This window comes from Canis aureus, chromosome 16, assembly GCF_053574225.1.
Source record: "Canis aureus isolate CA01 chromosome 16, VMU_Caureus_v.1.0, whole genome shotgun sequence".
NCBI lineage: Eukaryota > Metazoa > Chordata > Mammalia > Carnivora > Canidae > Canis > Canis aureus.
The window spans coordinates 50,870,478-50,886,868 of NC_135626.1; the positions used below are offsets into that span (position 1 = coordinate 50,870,478).

General features: G+C 57.5%; 1 protein-coding gene across 20 annotated transcripts in view; it reads right to left on the reverse strand.

Moving 5' to 3' along the window:
• Positions 1–3,748: 3,748 nt before the first annotated feature.
• Positions 3,749–16,391, reverse strand: part of MAPT (microtubule associated protein tau) — a 101,872-nt gene continuing 89,229 nt past the window's right edge. For 16 of the 20 annotated variants that reach the window (XM_077854017.1, XM_077854007.1, XM_077854015.1 and 13 more), the window contains 4 exons: positions 12,537–12,629; positions 9,193–9,274; positions 7,754–7,866; positions 3,749–4,222 (listed from right to left, as the gene is read on the reverse strand). In XM_077854017.1, the coding sequence (XP_077710143.1) occupies positions 4,007–4,222; positions 7,754–7,866; positions 9,193–9,274; positions 12,537–12,629 (504 nt within the window). In that variant the 3' untranslated portion in view covers positions 3,749–4,006. The remainder of the gene's footprint in view (positions 4,223–7,753; positions 7,867–9,192; positions 9,275–12,536; positions 12,630–16,391) is intronic. The other 4 variants (XM_077854019.1, XM_077854018.1, XM_077854003.1 and 1 more) reach the window with 1 other exon arrangement.

Below are 16,391 nucleotides of genomic sequence, written 5' to 3' on the forward strand. Positions count from 1 at the left end.
CACCCAGGGATCCCTTTTTGCGACTTTATATGAAGACCGAAGGGTTCCTTCTCAGGACCTTGAGCTAATTACTAAAGAACAGTAATATCCATGGGCTACGCTTTTCTGTTTGTTTTCTTTGTGGCATTGGTGGGGGCTCCTTGGTGTTCCTATCCTGGTGGAGCAGACCTCTTCCCCCATCTAGTAAGGATCCAAGGGAGAGAGGAAGGCAGCTCCCTAAGCCCAGGAGGAATGCCAAGCCATTCATTCACCTGACTGGCTGGCCTAGTGTTCTGCTTCAGCCCCAGGACTCTGGGACAGAAAACCATCTCCTACACCTGCCCAGCCTCATCAGGTTTGAATACGCTGGTGTGGTCCTATGGACTCGGAGCACAGCCCTGTGAGGTCAGCCACAGCGGTATTGCCCTTTGATTTGAATCGGGATAACTTGCCAGCACCAGAATCAGAGAATCAACTCAAGTCAGAACTCTTCTTGTACCTCCAGGGCCCTAGCGAGAGCTGTTCAATCCTGATGTCCAGGTTTTAGCAACCTTGACATTTCCTGATCAGAGGTGCGCAAGTTGGAGAAAGACTTAAAAATCCTACATCTTGAGTCACTTTGTCGTTTGAATCCATGCACTGACACCTTGTTTAATCAGTAATAACTTTATTTCCAAATTCACTTTTACAGCAACAATCAGTGTAAATCATTTGTTAAAACACACAATACACCATATGGACATTCACAGACAGGAAGCTAAGCTAAGATGGTTTCATGTCCCTCCCCCCCCACCCTCAAAATTACCGAAGAAATCATGGGACTTGCAAGTGCCAGAAATTGTCCTGCCCAACATTGCAAATTCACGGGGCGAAGTCCGTTAGGAGGGGAGACTGGGCCAGTGCCCAGGGTAACCCTTTTCAAAGCTGAAGAGAAACCAGAAGTCTCGAAGCCACCGAGGTGTAGATGGGACCAGCCGACCACCTCCACCTCCACCCTCATCCCCACCTGTTGGCTTTGCTTGGGGACAGAACAGAGGAAGGAGGAGCTCTTGGCAGCTGCTAGGACAAGCTGCTTGTCTGGAGCTGGTGGGAAAGGTGACACGGAGGTGCCAGCGGCTTAGATGGGAGGCTGGCGGGGGCTCCCCTCCCCCCGTGAGACGGCAGCTGTATCTGCAGGCTCCTGTGCAGGCAGCAAGGCCTGCACGTGGCTCGGAAGGAGACCGGGGGAGCCGACTGGATACCTGCCACGAAGGCCAAGCCCCAGGGACCTCGAGCAGCTGTGGGTGATCTGAAGAAACGGGTTACGAGGCAGCTGAACTGCTGCCCTCCAAGACTTCCTCGCCCTCGGTAACTACTTTACAGGTTCCTCCCCCCTCCCCCCAAGCGCCACAAGCAAACCGGAGACGGGCTCCGCACTGAAGTCAACGTAAATGGAACTACTGATAGGTGGGAGCGGAGGGCTGGGAGGAACCAGGCAGCCGAGCCCATCCGCCCCCAGCCCCGCGGGGGACGCTGACCGTGGACGTGGGGGATGCGGGTGGCAGAGTGCCGAGCCCTGGGAAGGGGGGAGGATTGTCCTCATTCAGGTCACGAGCCAGCTTCCCTTTGCAGTTTCCCTGCGGGCACCGACCGGTCTCTGCGCCGTCCCCAGCAGTCCATCCCGCAGGGAGGGGCCCGCGGCAGGAAGGCGCGGCCGAGTCGGCGGCGGCGGCGGTGGCCGCGAGTCTCCGCTCCCGCCTCCGAGCCGCGCTGCCCTGCCCTGCCCTGGCCCAGCCCTCCGGGAGCGGCGGCCGCCTCCGGCCCACACCTTCCCTGCTCGGGGTCGGGCTGCACGCGCAGCCTCCCGCCCTGCAGAGGCCGCTCTGGGCTCCCGCCAGCCCCGGCCCGAATCCCGAATCCCGAATCCCCGCCCAACCGGAGCAGCTGAACCTCCTCCAACCGGCTTCGTAGAGGGGGGTCCCTGCGGCAGCCGACGGGGCTGGGGCCCTCGGGGCCGGGGCTGGGGCCCTCGGGGCGGGGGCGGGGGCGGGGGCGAGGACGGGCTGCTGCTGGTCTCTGAGCCCCGGGCGGCTGGGGCTTCTGGCTGTGCCGAGGCGAGCGCGGCCAGAGGTGCGCCTCCTCCCCGGAGCCAGGGCCTCGGGCGTCAGAGTCCCGGGTCCGCCGGTCCCGGATGCTGGGGGAGCCTTTCCAGTCGGGAGGCCGCAGCAGGGCGGAGGCACAGCGGCCCGGGGCGGGGGTGGGGGACATCCCGGCCCCCGAGGGGTGGGTTAGAAACCTCTTCACAAGCATTTCAGGATACATGCGTCCTTTTTTCCCTTTTCGTCATCATAGTCACTCTGGTGAATCCAAGCATAAGCAGACAGATCCGACTACGAGGCGACAGGGTGCAGACGGGCGGGGAGGGGACGGCTATGTATATGCTCGGCTGCTCCGCGGGCAGGACCATCTCGGGGCGGGCTCCGGGGGGCTGGCAGTCACAGGCTTGGGCAAGGGGCGGGGCGGCGCTGCCCTGGGGACCCCGCGGCCTGCCCCCCGCCACCTCTGGAAGCGGAACAGCCGACCTGCTGCCAGCCCAGCTCCGAGCGGCCCAGGCCTGGGAGGAAGAGGCTCTCCGCGTGAACAGGCGTTGCCGAGCCCACCCCGGCCCGGCAGTGAGGAGACGTGGGGGGTCAGGACCTGAGTGAGGTCGCAGCTTCGTTGTGGGGGACACACCAGAGGGTGAGTAGAGACCGAGGTCGCACCTTGTGCCGGGCTTTGCCTTCACTCAGTTACCCCTAGTGGAGAGCAGGTGCCTCCTGCATCCAAACAAGGTCCGTGGCCGAGAAGGGGCGTGGTGAGGCCGGGAACTCGGGACAGTGACGTAATGAGGGGACGGCAGTGACTGGGCTCCGCAAGGCAGACACACGGCCTGGCGGGTGGGGCGGGGGGCAGACAGGTGGCTGCGGTGGCCCTGGGGGGCAGGAGGCTCGGGGCCCACCTCCCAGAGACGCCGGAGGCCCAGGCCGGGGGTGGGCGGGTGTCCCCACGAGGCACGAGTCCTTACAGAGAACGGGTTAGCCCTAAAGTCCCAGGTCTGTGAGGTGGCCAGAATCGTGGCTGCAGTTCCAACCTTCAGAACTCAACAAAACGGGGCTTCCGCGGGGCAGAGGGAAGCCCCTCAGCTCAGGACCCCCACCCTGCAGGGAAGGAGAAGGAGGCCAGCACTGGGGACACAGGGTCAGTCCTCTCGGAGGAAGTGATCCGCAGGGCGCCGCCCACCACCGCCCCTGCTCCCAGCTCGGAGGGGGGCCTGGAGCCCCCCCCCCCCCGCAGGTGCCCCGGGGGGCGCACACTGACCCGCAGCGGACCCGGGCCACCCAGCGCCCGAGGCCACTTGGTCCCAGTTTGCTGCGGGCAGCCGAGGCAGTTTGCCCTTCCTGCTGCCCTTCCAGGCAGAGAGCAGGGCTCCTCCCCACTGAGTCCCCTTCCCCCCTCCCCCCAGCCTCTCCCGGGGCTCCCCACCCCCCGCCCCCGCCCCCACCCCCACCCCAAGGTTGACGTCGGCCCACGGCTCCAACAAGGCACCTGGTTTCAAATCCTTTGTTGCTGCCGCTGCCTCTGTGACCACCCCCCCACCCCCCCACCCATCCCCGATGGGGCAAAGCAGGGGCACCCCCAGTCCCTTGAGATTCCCCAGAAGCAGCTTTCAGAGCCTCTCCTCCCCCTTCTACTCAGAGGGGGGAAAAAAAAAGAATCAAAAGTGCCCAAGGAAAGGTTGGGTGTGGCCATCTTTTTAAATGGTTTTAAAAATATTTTATTATTATTAGCCCACCCATCAATTTGGAAAGATGAAATTTGCTTTTTCCCGTCACTGATTTTGAAGTCCCGAGCCAGAGCCGAGCGACAAAAGCAGGTTAAGTGATTAACCGATTAACCGGTCTGTGAGGAGCAGCTGGGGGAGGGCAGAGGGCGAGAAGGGCCAGATCATTATTCTTTTTTTTTCCACACTCTCTTCTCTCCACGATCATTGACCGCCCCGGGGGCCTGATCACAAACCCTGCTTGGCCAGGGAGGCGGACACTTCGTCGGCTAGCGTGGCGAGCTGGGGCGAGTCGACCATGTCGATGCTGCCCGTGGAGGACACGTTGCTCAGGTGCCGCGGAGACGTGTCCCCGGACACCACGGGCGACTTGTACACGATCTCCGCCCCGTGGTCGGTCTTGGCTTTGGCGTTCTCACGGAAGGTCAGCTTGTGGGTTTCGATCTGGAAGAGAGGAGGCAAGGGGGGGTGAGTCAAGGCACGGAAGGCCATGGGCCTGGGTGGGAGGGAGCCGTGGTGGCCGCGGCGGGGGGACCATGGGATCGCCTTCCCCGAGAGAACACCTGCACAGGGCTCCTCTGTCACCTGCCTGGCGGCCACCCACTCCCCTTCTCCCGACGCAGTGACCATGGTTGGTTTCTCGGGCACCCTTCCAGAGCAGGCGAGTGGGTACGTAAAAACCACCGTGCGTGTATGTTTAATCCACACAGTAACCATATCCACGTGCTTTATTTACACTTTGGGCTTTCGACCTAATACCTCCTGCTGTCAGTACCCGCTGTCCCCGATGCTAGCTGACGGGCGCACGGTATTCCACGGCCACGGGCCAAAATGCACCTGCTCCCCCACGGCGGTGGATGGCTACGCCCGCGGTCCCCGTCTTTCGCTATCACAAACACGCTATCACCGTGTCTGAATGAATAACCTCGTGTGTGCATCATTTCACGCTGAAGCGTGGAGGAGACGCCGGAGAAGAGGAAGGGCCATCCCCCGAGTGGCTGCGCGCCAGCCAGGAGCCCACGCGTTCCTCCCCGGCCGCTGCCGAGGACTGGAGGTGGCAGCGACTGTGCGCCGCGCCGGCAGGTGCGCTAGAAATCCTGACGTGATCAAGTCCTTTCTCAAGTAGAGAAGTGATGACATAATCAGGGGTCCGGAGGTCTTGGCTCCACGGATGCCCGGGACACTCAGGGAGGATTTGCCAGAGGCGTGAGCAGCTCATAACAATTCCTGATGAGCCCCCGGGTGGCGGATGAAGCCCTGGGCCCGCTGCGCGTCTGGGGAAGCCAGGAAAATGTATACACGTGTGCTCACCACCCACGGGTCTTCCACGCGACTTCAGAGGTCCGTGGGCCTGGGTAAGGAGCCCCTGTTGCAGGGGGCTTGGATGTGGGTGGAGAGAGAAGCCGAGGCTCCCATTTAAGCTCTACGCTTATTCTGTCCATTTTGGTTCATTGCTTTGCAAAAAGAACCTCGCCATATCGCTGTATTTGAAAGGCCGTTGGGACGTAAGCTTTGATAGGAACATTAATGTTAGTGTCTTTGTAAAAGCTTTGTTCTTAAGAGGTCCTGGGAATGTCCCCAAATCTCCCAAACTGGAAGGAGCTCAGGCAGCAGGGGTCCCGTGCTCCACTGCTCCACACATCAGGAAGTGGGGGGCTGAATACGAGGGGCGCTCTGGGATCAGGACAGTGCCTTTGAGCGATGGGCAGGGTGAGCCAGCACAGAGGGGAGTTAAAATAGAAGTTCAGCGGGCAGCCCGGGTGGCTCAGCGGTTTAGCGCCACCTTCAGCCCAGGACGTGACCTTGGAGTCCCAGGATAGAGCTTGGAGTCCCCACATCCAGCTCCCTGCGTGGAGCCTGCTTCTCCCTCTGCCTGTCTCTCTCTCTCTCTCTCTCTCTCTCTCTCTCTCTCCTCTGTGTGTGTCTCTCATGAATAAATAAATAAAATCTTTTTTAATAAAATAAAATAGAAGTTCACACTCAGGCCTAACATTCTTAGACGGCTACAGAGTACCAGGAACCTTCTAGAACATGGTCTCGTTTGGATCTCCCCACCACCCTGGCGTGTGGATAGTTCTGTCCATTTTGCTGTGGAAGGATGAGCTGAGAGCACTTGCCCATCCTGCCCAGGATCACACCTCCAAGCGAGTCAAGCCCAAAGCTTTCTTTAGGACATAGAAGCTTCTAGAGATGGGTGGAGACCTTCCCTCACCCAGGAAGTCACCAATGCCGAGGCCTTAAACCAGGGAGGAGCAGGTGACAGAAGCTAGCAGAGCGGCTGGGCCTTTGCAGAGAACCTTCTCCACAGTCGCAGAGAACTGGGCCCTTCCCCACTTCCCTTGAGGTACGCAGCCTCCCGGGCCCTCTCTGACAAGGGACCCAGGCGCTGAGAAATATTCCTGCACCTTGGAAGCTGAGTCTGTGGAACCACTTCAGGTCCACCTTGGGGTCGAGGGGCCGCATGGGGCACTGTCGCAAGGTCATCCACAGCCCCATACCTTGTCCTCCGCGCCAGCCCACAGCTGTCGGGGAGCTCGGCTGGGGGTCAGGTCTGTCCCCGGGCCTGAGTTTGCAGCCTCTGCTGTAAGACCAACCCAGCAAGTGCATCTCCCAAACTGCACCATTGGGCTTTCACCTCAAACCCAACACGGGGTGTGTCTGTTGAGAAGGAGGCCAGGCGAAGAGCGGGGGCAGCATGTGCCGGGAGGTGGGAGGTGTGGTGACTTGCAAGCCCTGGGGCTTCCTGGCCCCGCCCAGCAGGGGTGACAGCTGCCACCTCCAACCAGCTGGGCCACCTGAGGCAGCACCCTTTCTCCTGCTGGGCTGGGTCCCAGAGCCCGTGCCCATTCTGGGAAGCTAGAGGATACTCCTTCTCCTTCCACTCCTGCTCTGTCGGCTGCTGGGAGGCACCGCAAACTGAAAAATGAGCCACTTCCAGAACTTCACGGCTGCTGTGAACCCTCCTGGGGGCACTTTGGCTGCATTTCTGCAAAAGAGAAGTGCGGCCACCAGCCCACATCCTGTGATGCGCCCAGAGGGAGCTTGCTCAGGGCCACCCGTGCACTCATGTCCCCCTCCCTCAGGCTCACAGGGTGAGACCCTGGGAGACTCCAGAACCTGCGGGGATGGCCCAGGGCCTCAACCGGCCGGCAGCCTCCCCAAGGACATTTCCGCGCCAGACAGGCAGGGGCTCTGCAGGAACCTGGATTTCAGCGTCACTGTTTTGCTCTAATGCCTAGTGACCCATTTAGAAAATCAGGTTAGGTTCCCATGACTTGCCCGTGGTGCACTGGGGCTGGCCTTGGGGCTGGCTGCCTCCTTTTGTGGACGCTTGCCAACCACAGGGCCATCCTGCTATCACCGAGGACAGTGACTCTCACCTTTAAGGGCCTGGAAGCTGGGGGCTTTAGAAGCCCAGGGTGCTGGAGGGTATTATGCTGAGGGAAATAAGTCAGTCGGAGAAAGACAATTATCATATGGTCTCACTCATGTGGGGAATACAGGAAACAGAGGGACCATAACGGAAAGGAGAGAAACCGAGTGGGGAAAAATTAGAGAGGGAGACAAACAATGAGAGACTCCTGACTCTAGGAAACAAAGGGTCGCTGGAGGGGAGGGGGCTGGGAGATGGGGTGACTGGGTGACGGGCATCAAGGAGGGCACGTGATGGGATGAGCACTGGGTGTTACACGTTGGCAAATCAAATTTAAATTTTTTTAAAAAGGGGAAAGAAACTCCAGGTGCCCAGTAAGAATCTCTGGGGTGGGGCGGGGGAGGGGCACCAAATCTGGTAAAATTCCCAGGTGTCTGCAACGTGCAGCGAAGGTCAAGACTCACGGACCTGGTTGCTGAGAATCCACATCAAGCTGATCAGCGCAGGCCCCTGAGCTTTCCTTCCCGGGAACGCTGCGCCAGACTGTCCACCCCGCTCCATTCACAGCCACAGCCACGCAGCTGCCTCCCCGCCCCCTTTACCTTTTTATTCCCTCCGCCAGGGACGTGGGTGATGTTGTCCAGGGACCCGATCTTCGACTGGACTCTGTCCTTGAAGTCCAGCTTCTCAGATTTGACTTCCACCTGACCGCCTCCTGAAACACAACGCACGCAGGGCGCCTTGAGGGAGGGCGGAGCCGGTGATGCCAGGGAGACCCAGCCTTCATTGGAAGGTGTTCTGGGCACAAGCAAGACCTTGCAGAGGGCCTGACGGCAGTTTGCTCCGCCTCTCTAATCAAGCTGGGTGTCAAATATTTGCTCGACAAATTCTTCCTCCCTCGTGAATGCACAGCTCGGTCCAAGAGGAACCCTTCCACACTCTAAACTGATTGGCTTCCAAAGAGGGAAGTCTTTCTGCGTCAACCTCCTGCAAGCCACAGCCCTGCAAGATCTCAGGATGAAGCTAAATGGCAAAATGCACCGCAATCAAGGAAGGGCCCTGACCCTCCTCCCTCCACAGACACCGGGTGCCGCGCCCCAGTGCAGGGGACACAGCTCAAGGAAGAGACCGACAGCATTCCTTTCTGGAGAAAGGACAAAGCTACCCAAGAAAGCTGCTCACAGTAGTAGGATGGTGGCACCAGGCGAGGGATGGTTTTCACTGGGAGAGACTAAAGACTCCCACGACGTGTCCCAGGGAAGCCAGAACATGACGACACCCATCCCCGGCTTCCGTTTCTACCTGCCTTCTCGCCGCCCAGCCTGAACCAGGCTTCGGGCAGAAGTCGCTGCTCGGGACTCCTGGGGGCAGGGGGTGTTGGGCTCCATCAGCGCTGGGCCATCATGGTAGCGGCCCCACCGGCCCCACCACTTTCCATTAAATAAAAGTAGTTCATTTCGTCACCTGCACTGGCCACGTTTCCAGTGCTCAACAGCCACGTGGGGGTGGCGGCCACCATACGGGACAGAGCAGGTCTAGAACACTGCCATCACCACCGAGAGGCCTGCAGGTAGCTCGGGGCTCCTCGGGGTGCGGGTGGGGAGGAGAGAGGCAAGCAGGGCAGAGCTCCAAGGGCATTTTCTGCTGAAACAGAGTCACAGCAGGAGCCTGGCAACGGCTGGTGCAGTTGGTGAGGCGTCTCCCACGTTGGCTGCGGGCCAAACCGGAACAGTCCCCAGCCAGCCTCGGGAGCCAGATCGGGCCCTCCCCACATGCACCCACCCGGAGAACCACGAGTTCGGGGCCCGGAGCAGCGTCCGCCCTCCCTCCTCACTCAGCCCTGGCCAGCGCGGTGCCCGCTCGGGAGGAGACAGGGCAGCCGCCTGTCCCAGGGCCGGCAAGCTCCCCCTGCGATGCTCCCCTCATCAGCCGGCCCCCCAGATCCTTCCCAGCCACCTTAGTAGAAAGCACCCCCCACCCGGCCCAGTCCCGGTGCTGCCCACCCCCCGCCCCCGGCCTCCCTGCCTTCTGCAAGGCCTACCTGGCTTATGATGGATGTTGCCTAATGAGCCGCACTTGGAGGTCACCTTGCTCAGATCCACTGGTTTGTACACTATTTGCACCTGAAGGTGAGAGAAGACAGCGGGAGACAAAGAACAAAATAGGATGATTTCATCGTGGGCGTCCCGGTGCGAGAAGCAGCTGTGCAGCTCCGGCCCTCGGACGGCTTCCTGTCGCCCGAGGAGCACGCCCTCCGCACCGTGGGAAACCGGGCTTGGGCTTGCACCGGCCCTGCCCAGGGCAGCGGGGGCCTCACGAAGTAACTAGGGGCCTGGCGTGCCCTCCGTGCGTCCCCCGGGGGGAGCAGAGAGTCTGTCATTGCGCAGGGCCCACCCCGTTGGTTGCAAAGAGCCACGCTTTCCCCGACATGGAACGGACATCACACTCAGTGGACACAAGAAAGGGACCACGCGATCCGTTAGTGCGACATTCTGGAAACCTCGTTGGAAAAGCCGGGAAGCTTGTGTCTGCTGGTGGCTGGGCCCCGAGGAGTCGACGGTGGCTGCGCCTGCTCCCCGGGGAGCCTCGCAAAGCCCGCTCCGTGGCGAGAGTGGCGGTCAGCGAGCAGGGCCCGAGCACTCTGGCAGCTCGGAGGCAGGAGCCAGCTGGCGCCTGGACACACAGTGTCCTGGACATTTCAGTTCTTTAGCCCCAGGAGCAAAGCGACAGGAGGAGATGGAACCCATGGGTCAGTCTGGTGAGTGGGAGCACACGGACACACACAGGGAGGGGAGGCTCCCCAGAACCAGCAGGGGGCTTGGCTGCGCCGCCCACCCTCCAGAGAGGAGTGACAGTCCCCGCGCGGCCCACCAAAGCCATAGCTGGTGGGGGGGGGTCCCTGGATGGTCACCAAGGGACCCTTCCCAGAGCCTCCAGCAGCCACCTGTGAGGCCACCTGTGGGAACAAGAGGCCAGTCACCACTCCCTGCCCTGGAGTTACTCAGGAGAGAGATGGCCTGGAGCCAGAGAACCAGAAAAGAAGGAGGGAGATCTACTTCTGTCTAAATCGTCTGGAACAGTTCCAGATGATTTTCATTAATTAAAATCATGCTGGCATTTGTGTATTGATGGACAGTTGATTGAGGGCGACAGGCAACGGCCTGGGTGTGTGGGGTGAGGCGAGGGGAGTGCACAGGAGGCAGCCTTCACCCCGTGAGGGTGAGCAGGTGGGGAAGGAAGGACTCTGGGAGTCAGGTCTGCGAGAAAGAGGGCTCCGGGCCAGGCACCGGGCAGAGAGGCGGGAAGGGGCCACGGAGCCCTTCCTGGGATGAGCCAGAGGGAAGTAATGTAACCCAGGCTTCCTTCTCCGCCCCAAGCCTGGATGAGGTAACAGGGTGTGGAGGAGGAAGGAATGTGGGAAGGCAGAGGGAAAAGGATGGCCTGAGGGTAGGAGCCAGGCCGGGAGGTCAGGTGGCCTGGAGGCTGGGGAGGGAGGGGGCCAGGCCCTGGAGTGGAGCCCAGAGCCAGCCACGAGGTGGGGAGTGTCCCAAGATGGACAAGGAGCTCAGTCGGCCTGTGGGGGAGTCACCACCAGGCTAGGGAAAGCAGAGCCATACACCAGAGGCTGTGGCCCAGGCCAGGGGTCCGGAGCCCCCAAGACACCTGAAGCTGACATCACGCGGGTGCTTGGAACCCCACCACCTTCCACCAGGAGAAGAGCTTTCTGCGAAGGCTCCTACTGCAAACCTGCAGTGGCCACTCGCCAAGGACAATGCTCAGGGCCAGCCTGAGAAACCCTGTGGCTCTTCGCCAGGTCAGAGAGGCTAGCCGTTGAAGGGCAGAGTGCAGGACAGACAGGACGTGCCCGAGGAAGTCCCCTGACGTCCTGGGCCCTGGCAGCAGCAGTGGGAGCGCTCGGTCTGCGCCCAGCTCACGCCCGAAGGAGCTGCTGTCTGCGCCCCCGGACTGTGCAGCCGAGGCCTCCCCGTGCAACCTCCACCAGCCCGCCAGACCGGAGTTAAACCGGAGAGCACGTGGCCTTCCCTCTCTGGCCAGAGCCAGGTCTGCAGTGACACCAGAGCACCCGGAGTCAGAGCTGCAACAGCAGCCACACTCGGCCTGGAGCCCACGGGGGTGGGCGCACCTGCTCTTTCCTCCCGGTGGCAGCAGCAGCGGGACAGGAGGGCAGGGACTGGGGACACACAGGGGACGCTGAGCAGACACTGGTGAGGAAGCGTGACTGGAGCGCCATGCAGCAGCCGCCGGGGAAGCACACGTTGCTCCCTCCCGGGGACCAGAGGGCTCAGCGGCAGGGCAGCAGCACATTGCGAGAATAAACCCTTGGGGCTGGACGCAGAGGTGGGGCCCAGGCTGGGCGTGTTCTGGGGACAGAGCCCCCAGTCCCCCAGGGCCAGCCCTGCCACCACCAGCCAGAGGTGGAGACACCTGCTCTCAGAAACCGTCCCCCCACCCAGGGGTGGGCCTCGGAGGGGCTCGACCCTCCCGCTTGGATGTGGCTGGGGAGCGGGAGGGGGCTGGAGAGAGGGGGAGCCAGCCCCAGGATGTCCCCTCTGGGAGGGTGGCGGCAGAGATGGGGTCAGTAGGTGAGCAGTGAGGGTGCCAGCCCCAAATCTCAGGCTCGCACCCGCTGGGGATACCAGGGGTCCCCAAGACATTGGGAGGAGGCCAAATTTAAAGGGGTGCACAGCAAGATTTCTTGGTCAACTCCCAACGGCTGTAGGCAGGGCCCCCTGGTCACGCGTGGGCTCTCTGGCATCGATGTCTCTGCCGGGTGCGGCCGGTTTTACCCCCGAGCCGAGGCCGAGGAATGTGCTCAGCCCTTGCCAACGCGGGACACAAACGTGGGCAGAGACTGGACCTTTGCTGCCCTGAGGTAGGACAGTAGACCTTGTGTCCGCTCATCAGAACAGATGCGCCAGAGCCGTCTACAGAGCCGTCAAAGTGAGCCTGCCCTGCGGATGGGGAAGGTGACAGCCCAGGGCCGGGTGCCGCCACCTTCAGCCCAACCTCCCACGGGGCTTCCAGGAGCCCGTGCGGGTTGTCGGGTTGTCGGGTCTCGTCGACCAGGGTATTATGCGATGCGGACCCGGCCTCCGGCTTTGGGTCAGAGAGAGGCTCGGTCATCTTCCCTATCCTGCCCCTGCAGCCTGCACAGGCCACGGGCACCCCCAGATGCTGGGGCGCTCCTCCGAGAACAGTGGGCACAGCTATGGGGGAGCCTGGGCTACAGGTACTGGGGACACAGCTGGACCCTGAACCGGAGAATGGTTTATTCTCTGCAATGTCTCGCAAATATATACACTCATGCCACTTCTTACAAACCAGAATCAAAGAAGGGCGCAGGGAAAGTGTGAAAGTACTCACACTGCCGCCTCCTGGCACGTGTTTGATATTATCCTTTGAGCCACACTTGGACTGGACGTTGCTAAGATCCAGCTTCTTATTAATTATCTGCACCTTTGATAGCCAGAAAAAAGGATGAGTGACACACCACACCCAGCTCCATCCGCTCTGCACTCACAAACTCCCCTTTGTGGCTTCAGGGCGGGGAGAGGAGGCGCCAGGCTGAGGGCAGGAGGCCAGAGTCACACCTTCCCGGGGGAGCTGCCCCAGGGGACCGTCCAGAACCGAGTGACGGGGGTGGGCGCCACCTTACAACACTGGGTTTATAAAGCACATCCTCGGGAGGCAATTCGCATCACGCGAATCCCCCCGTCCCGGCCCCCCCAGAGCACATCTGAGGTCTGTAAACCGCAGCTGAGTGTCCACCAGGTTGGGATGGAGTGAAATGTGCTCAATTATGTAAATGAATAAATAAATAAAAGGTCCCATCCGTGTCCTCATTCACACACCTGCCAGGCCTGCCTGAACCGTCACGAGACCTCTCTGTGGCGGTCCTCAAGCCTGGGAGGCACTGAAAGAATCATCACCTGCAGATTTTGGTTTTGTGTTTTAAATCCCAGACCCCCGGGATGCCTGGTGGCTCAGGGTGGGATCCCGGGGTCTGGGGATGAGTCCCACGTCGGGCTCCCTGCATGGAGCCTGCTTCTCCCTCTGCCTGTCTCTGCCCCCCCCCCACTCTGTGTGTGTGTCTCATGAATAAATAAAAAAAAAAAATCTTAAAAAACAAAACAAAAAAAAGACTGAAATACCAGACCATCAGAGCACAGAGAAGGGCAGTTGGAAGATTCTGTCTTGTCTGCTAGAGCAGTGGTGCCATCTTAACCCGGGTGCCCTTCCCAGCACGAGCTCCCTGCTTGAAAACAAAGTGCCTGACTTTCTGCTCAGCACAGAGAACAGCCACCAACTGGGGTTCCCCACTCAGAGCCAGCACTGCTCCCTGAAATTCTGCAAATGTCACCAACACCTGCATTGTGGCCTTTGTGAACACCAGGTGGTGGCCACTGCTCGGGAGACTCAGGGGACTCAGGGTGGCTGTGGCTGGGCTTGGGGGGGAGGGTCCCAGAGCTCTGGCCTGGCTCAATGGCGGGGAGAAGGGTCCCAAACTCTGACCCAAGAGCCAGAGACAGCCATCAAGGGGTTACAGGTCCTCTGCGAAATGAGGAAATGAGGACAAGATAGCAAAATTTGTCCATTTTACTTTAAAAAAAAAAAAAGATTTATTTATTTATTTATTCAGAGAGAGAGAGGCAGAGACACAGGCAGAGGGAGAAGCAGGCTCCATGCAGGAAGCCCGATGTGGGACTCGATCCCAGATCTCCAGGATCACACCCCAGGCTGCAGGTGGCGCTAAACCGCTGCGCCACCCGGGGCTGCCCTACTTTTTTTTAAGATTTATTTATTTATTTATTTATTTATTTATTTATTTATTTATTTATTTTTATTTATTTATTTATTTATTTATAAGATTTATTATGATAGAGAGAGAGAGAGAGGCAGAATCACAGGCAGAGGGAGAAGCAGGTTCCATGCAGGGAGCCCAACATGGGACTCCATCCCGGGACTCCAGGATCTCACCCTGAGCCAAAGGCAGGCACCAAACCGCTGAACCACCCAGGGATCCCCTCCATTTTACTTTTTGGTGTTAAAATGGCCTTTCCTTTATTAAACTGTTAGTTATTAAATTGCATAGATAGCATATATAGTTATCATTTATCTATCAGATAGTTATATAGTTATCATTTTTAGATGTCCTTAGCCTGACAAAATAAAAACAAGGTAATCCTGTCTTGGACCCCATCCCATTGTTTTCCTCAATTTTACTGGTCTGGATCTAAGTACCCATTAAGTACACACCTACCCCACCTTTTTCATTCCTTTTTTATGTTCCTTTAGTTTTTTTTTTAATTCTCATTAGAAAAATAATATAACAGGGGCACCTGGGTGGCTTACTGGATTAAGTGTCTGCCTTCGGCACATGTCATGATCCCAGGGTCCTGGGATTGAGCCCCATATAGGGCTCTGTGCTCTGCAATGAGTCTGCTTCTCCCTCTCCCTCTGCCTCTGCCCCTTCTCATACGCTCTCCCTCTCCCTCTTTCTTTCAAATAAATAAAATCATAAAAAAATAAAAGTGACATAACATTGATTTTGAAAACCAGATTTCAAAAATTTCTTTTTCCTATCACCCTAACACAACCACAATCACATTCTGTTTTGTTCCCTTGAAGTCACATATCTATAAAACTACCATCATGTACCTACAAATGGTAGTAATTTTTTAGGTACGCTTCCATATCTTTATCAAGTACCATCATCTAAGCATTTGTCTTGCCTACAGTCATGAGGAACATTGTTTTAAATAATATGTCATATTTTGTGATATCTGTGGGATCCAATATTTATTTTATTTTATTTACTTATTTTTTCGATATTCATCTTAAATAACAGAAACTGCCTCACCGTGAACATCTTTCTGCAAGGAGTTCTTTCCATACTGTGAATTATTTTCATAGCAGAGTCCCAGAGGTAGAATTTCTGGGTCAAAGTTATAAATACTCTAAAAATTCTCAATACAATTCTCCAAGTGGCTTTCTAAAAGGGTCAGATTAAGTTACCCCATGAACACCATCAACAAAGTCAATTTTACCACATGGCTACCAGCATCGGGCATTTAAAGACGTGGTTTGCCTTCTTTGACAAAATAAATGGGACTGCATTGTTGGCTTATTCTGCATCTTTAAAATTATTATTACAAGGTTGGCCCTTTGCCTCCTTTTCACTGGTAGATGTATTTTTTTTTCTACAAATGTTTATATCTCTATAGACTCTGTCATTTCTTCTCTGGTTTTTATTTTTTAATTTTTTTTAAGAGAGAGAGAGAGAGAATCTTAAAGCAGACTCCATTCCCAGCATGGAAAGAGCCCAATGTGGGACTCGAAAATAAAATCTTTAAAAACAAACAAACAAATGAAACTGGGTAAATACCTAATTTAGACTCCATGCCCAGCATGGAAAGAGCCCAATGTGGGACTCGATCTCACAACCCTGCAATAATGACCTGAGCTGAAATCAAGAATCGGATGCTTCACTGACTGAGCCACCCAGGCGCCCCTCTTCTCTGATTTTTAAATGTAAAAACCACCGCTCAGGGACACCTGGGTGGCTCAGTGGTTGAGTGTCTGCCTTTGGCTCAGGGTGTGATCCCAGGGTCCTGGAATCGAGTCCCGCATTGGGCTCACCGTGGAGAGCCTGCTTCTCCCTCTGCCTGTGTCTCTGCCTCTCTCTGTGTCTCTCATGAATAAATAAAATCTTTAAAAACAAACAAACAAATGAAACTGGGTAAATACCTAATTCCACATCATCATCCTCATCTGCCATGCCCCCAATTTAGTGACGAAGAGGCCATTTGAGGCCCAGAGAGTTCAGCAACCTTCTCAGATCAGTGGCATTAACTACAGGCTAGCTCTGTGACAACAAAGTCTCACCCCAGCTGTCCTCAACCCGGGTGTCTCATACACCAAGTACAAACAACACTCTCTCTTGGTTAACACTGAAATTCTCTCCTGCTAGCGAGGAGATGCAGTGACCTCACCTCCATCCAGGCTTGAGCAGGAGCAGCAAGTGGGCCAGGCTTTCTCACACTGTTTCTCAGGGGCTTCCTACCACCCCTCTGTACAATGTCTGTGATTTAGTTCATGCCACCCTCAGATTTTAAGGAGTGGGACCTGAACTCCTTCTGCGGAGATCACTACTTTCTTTTTCTTTTCTTTTTTTTTTTTTTTAAGATTTTATTTATTCATTCATGAGAGACAGAGAGA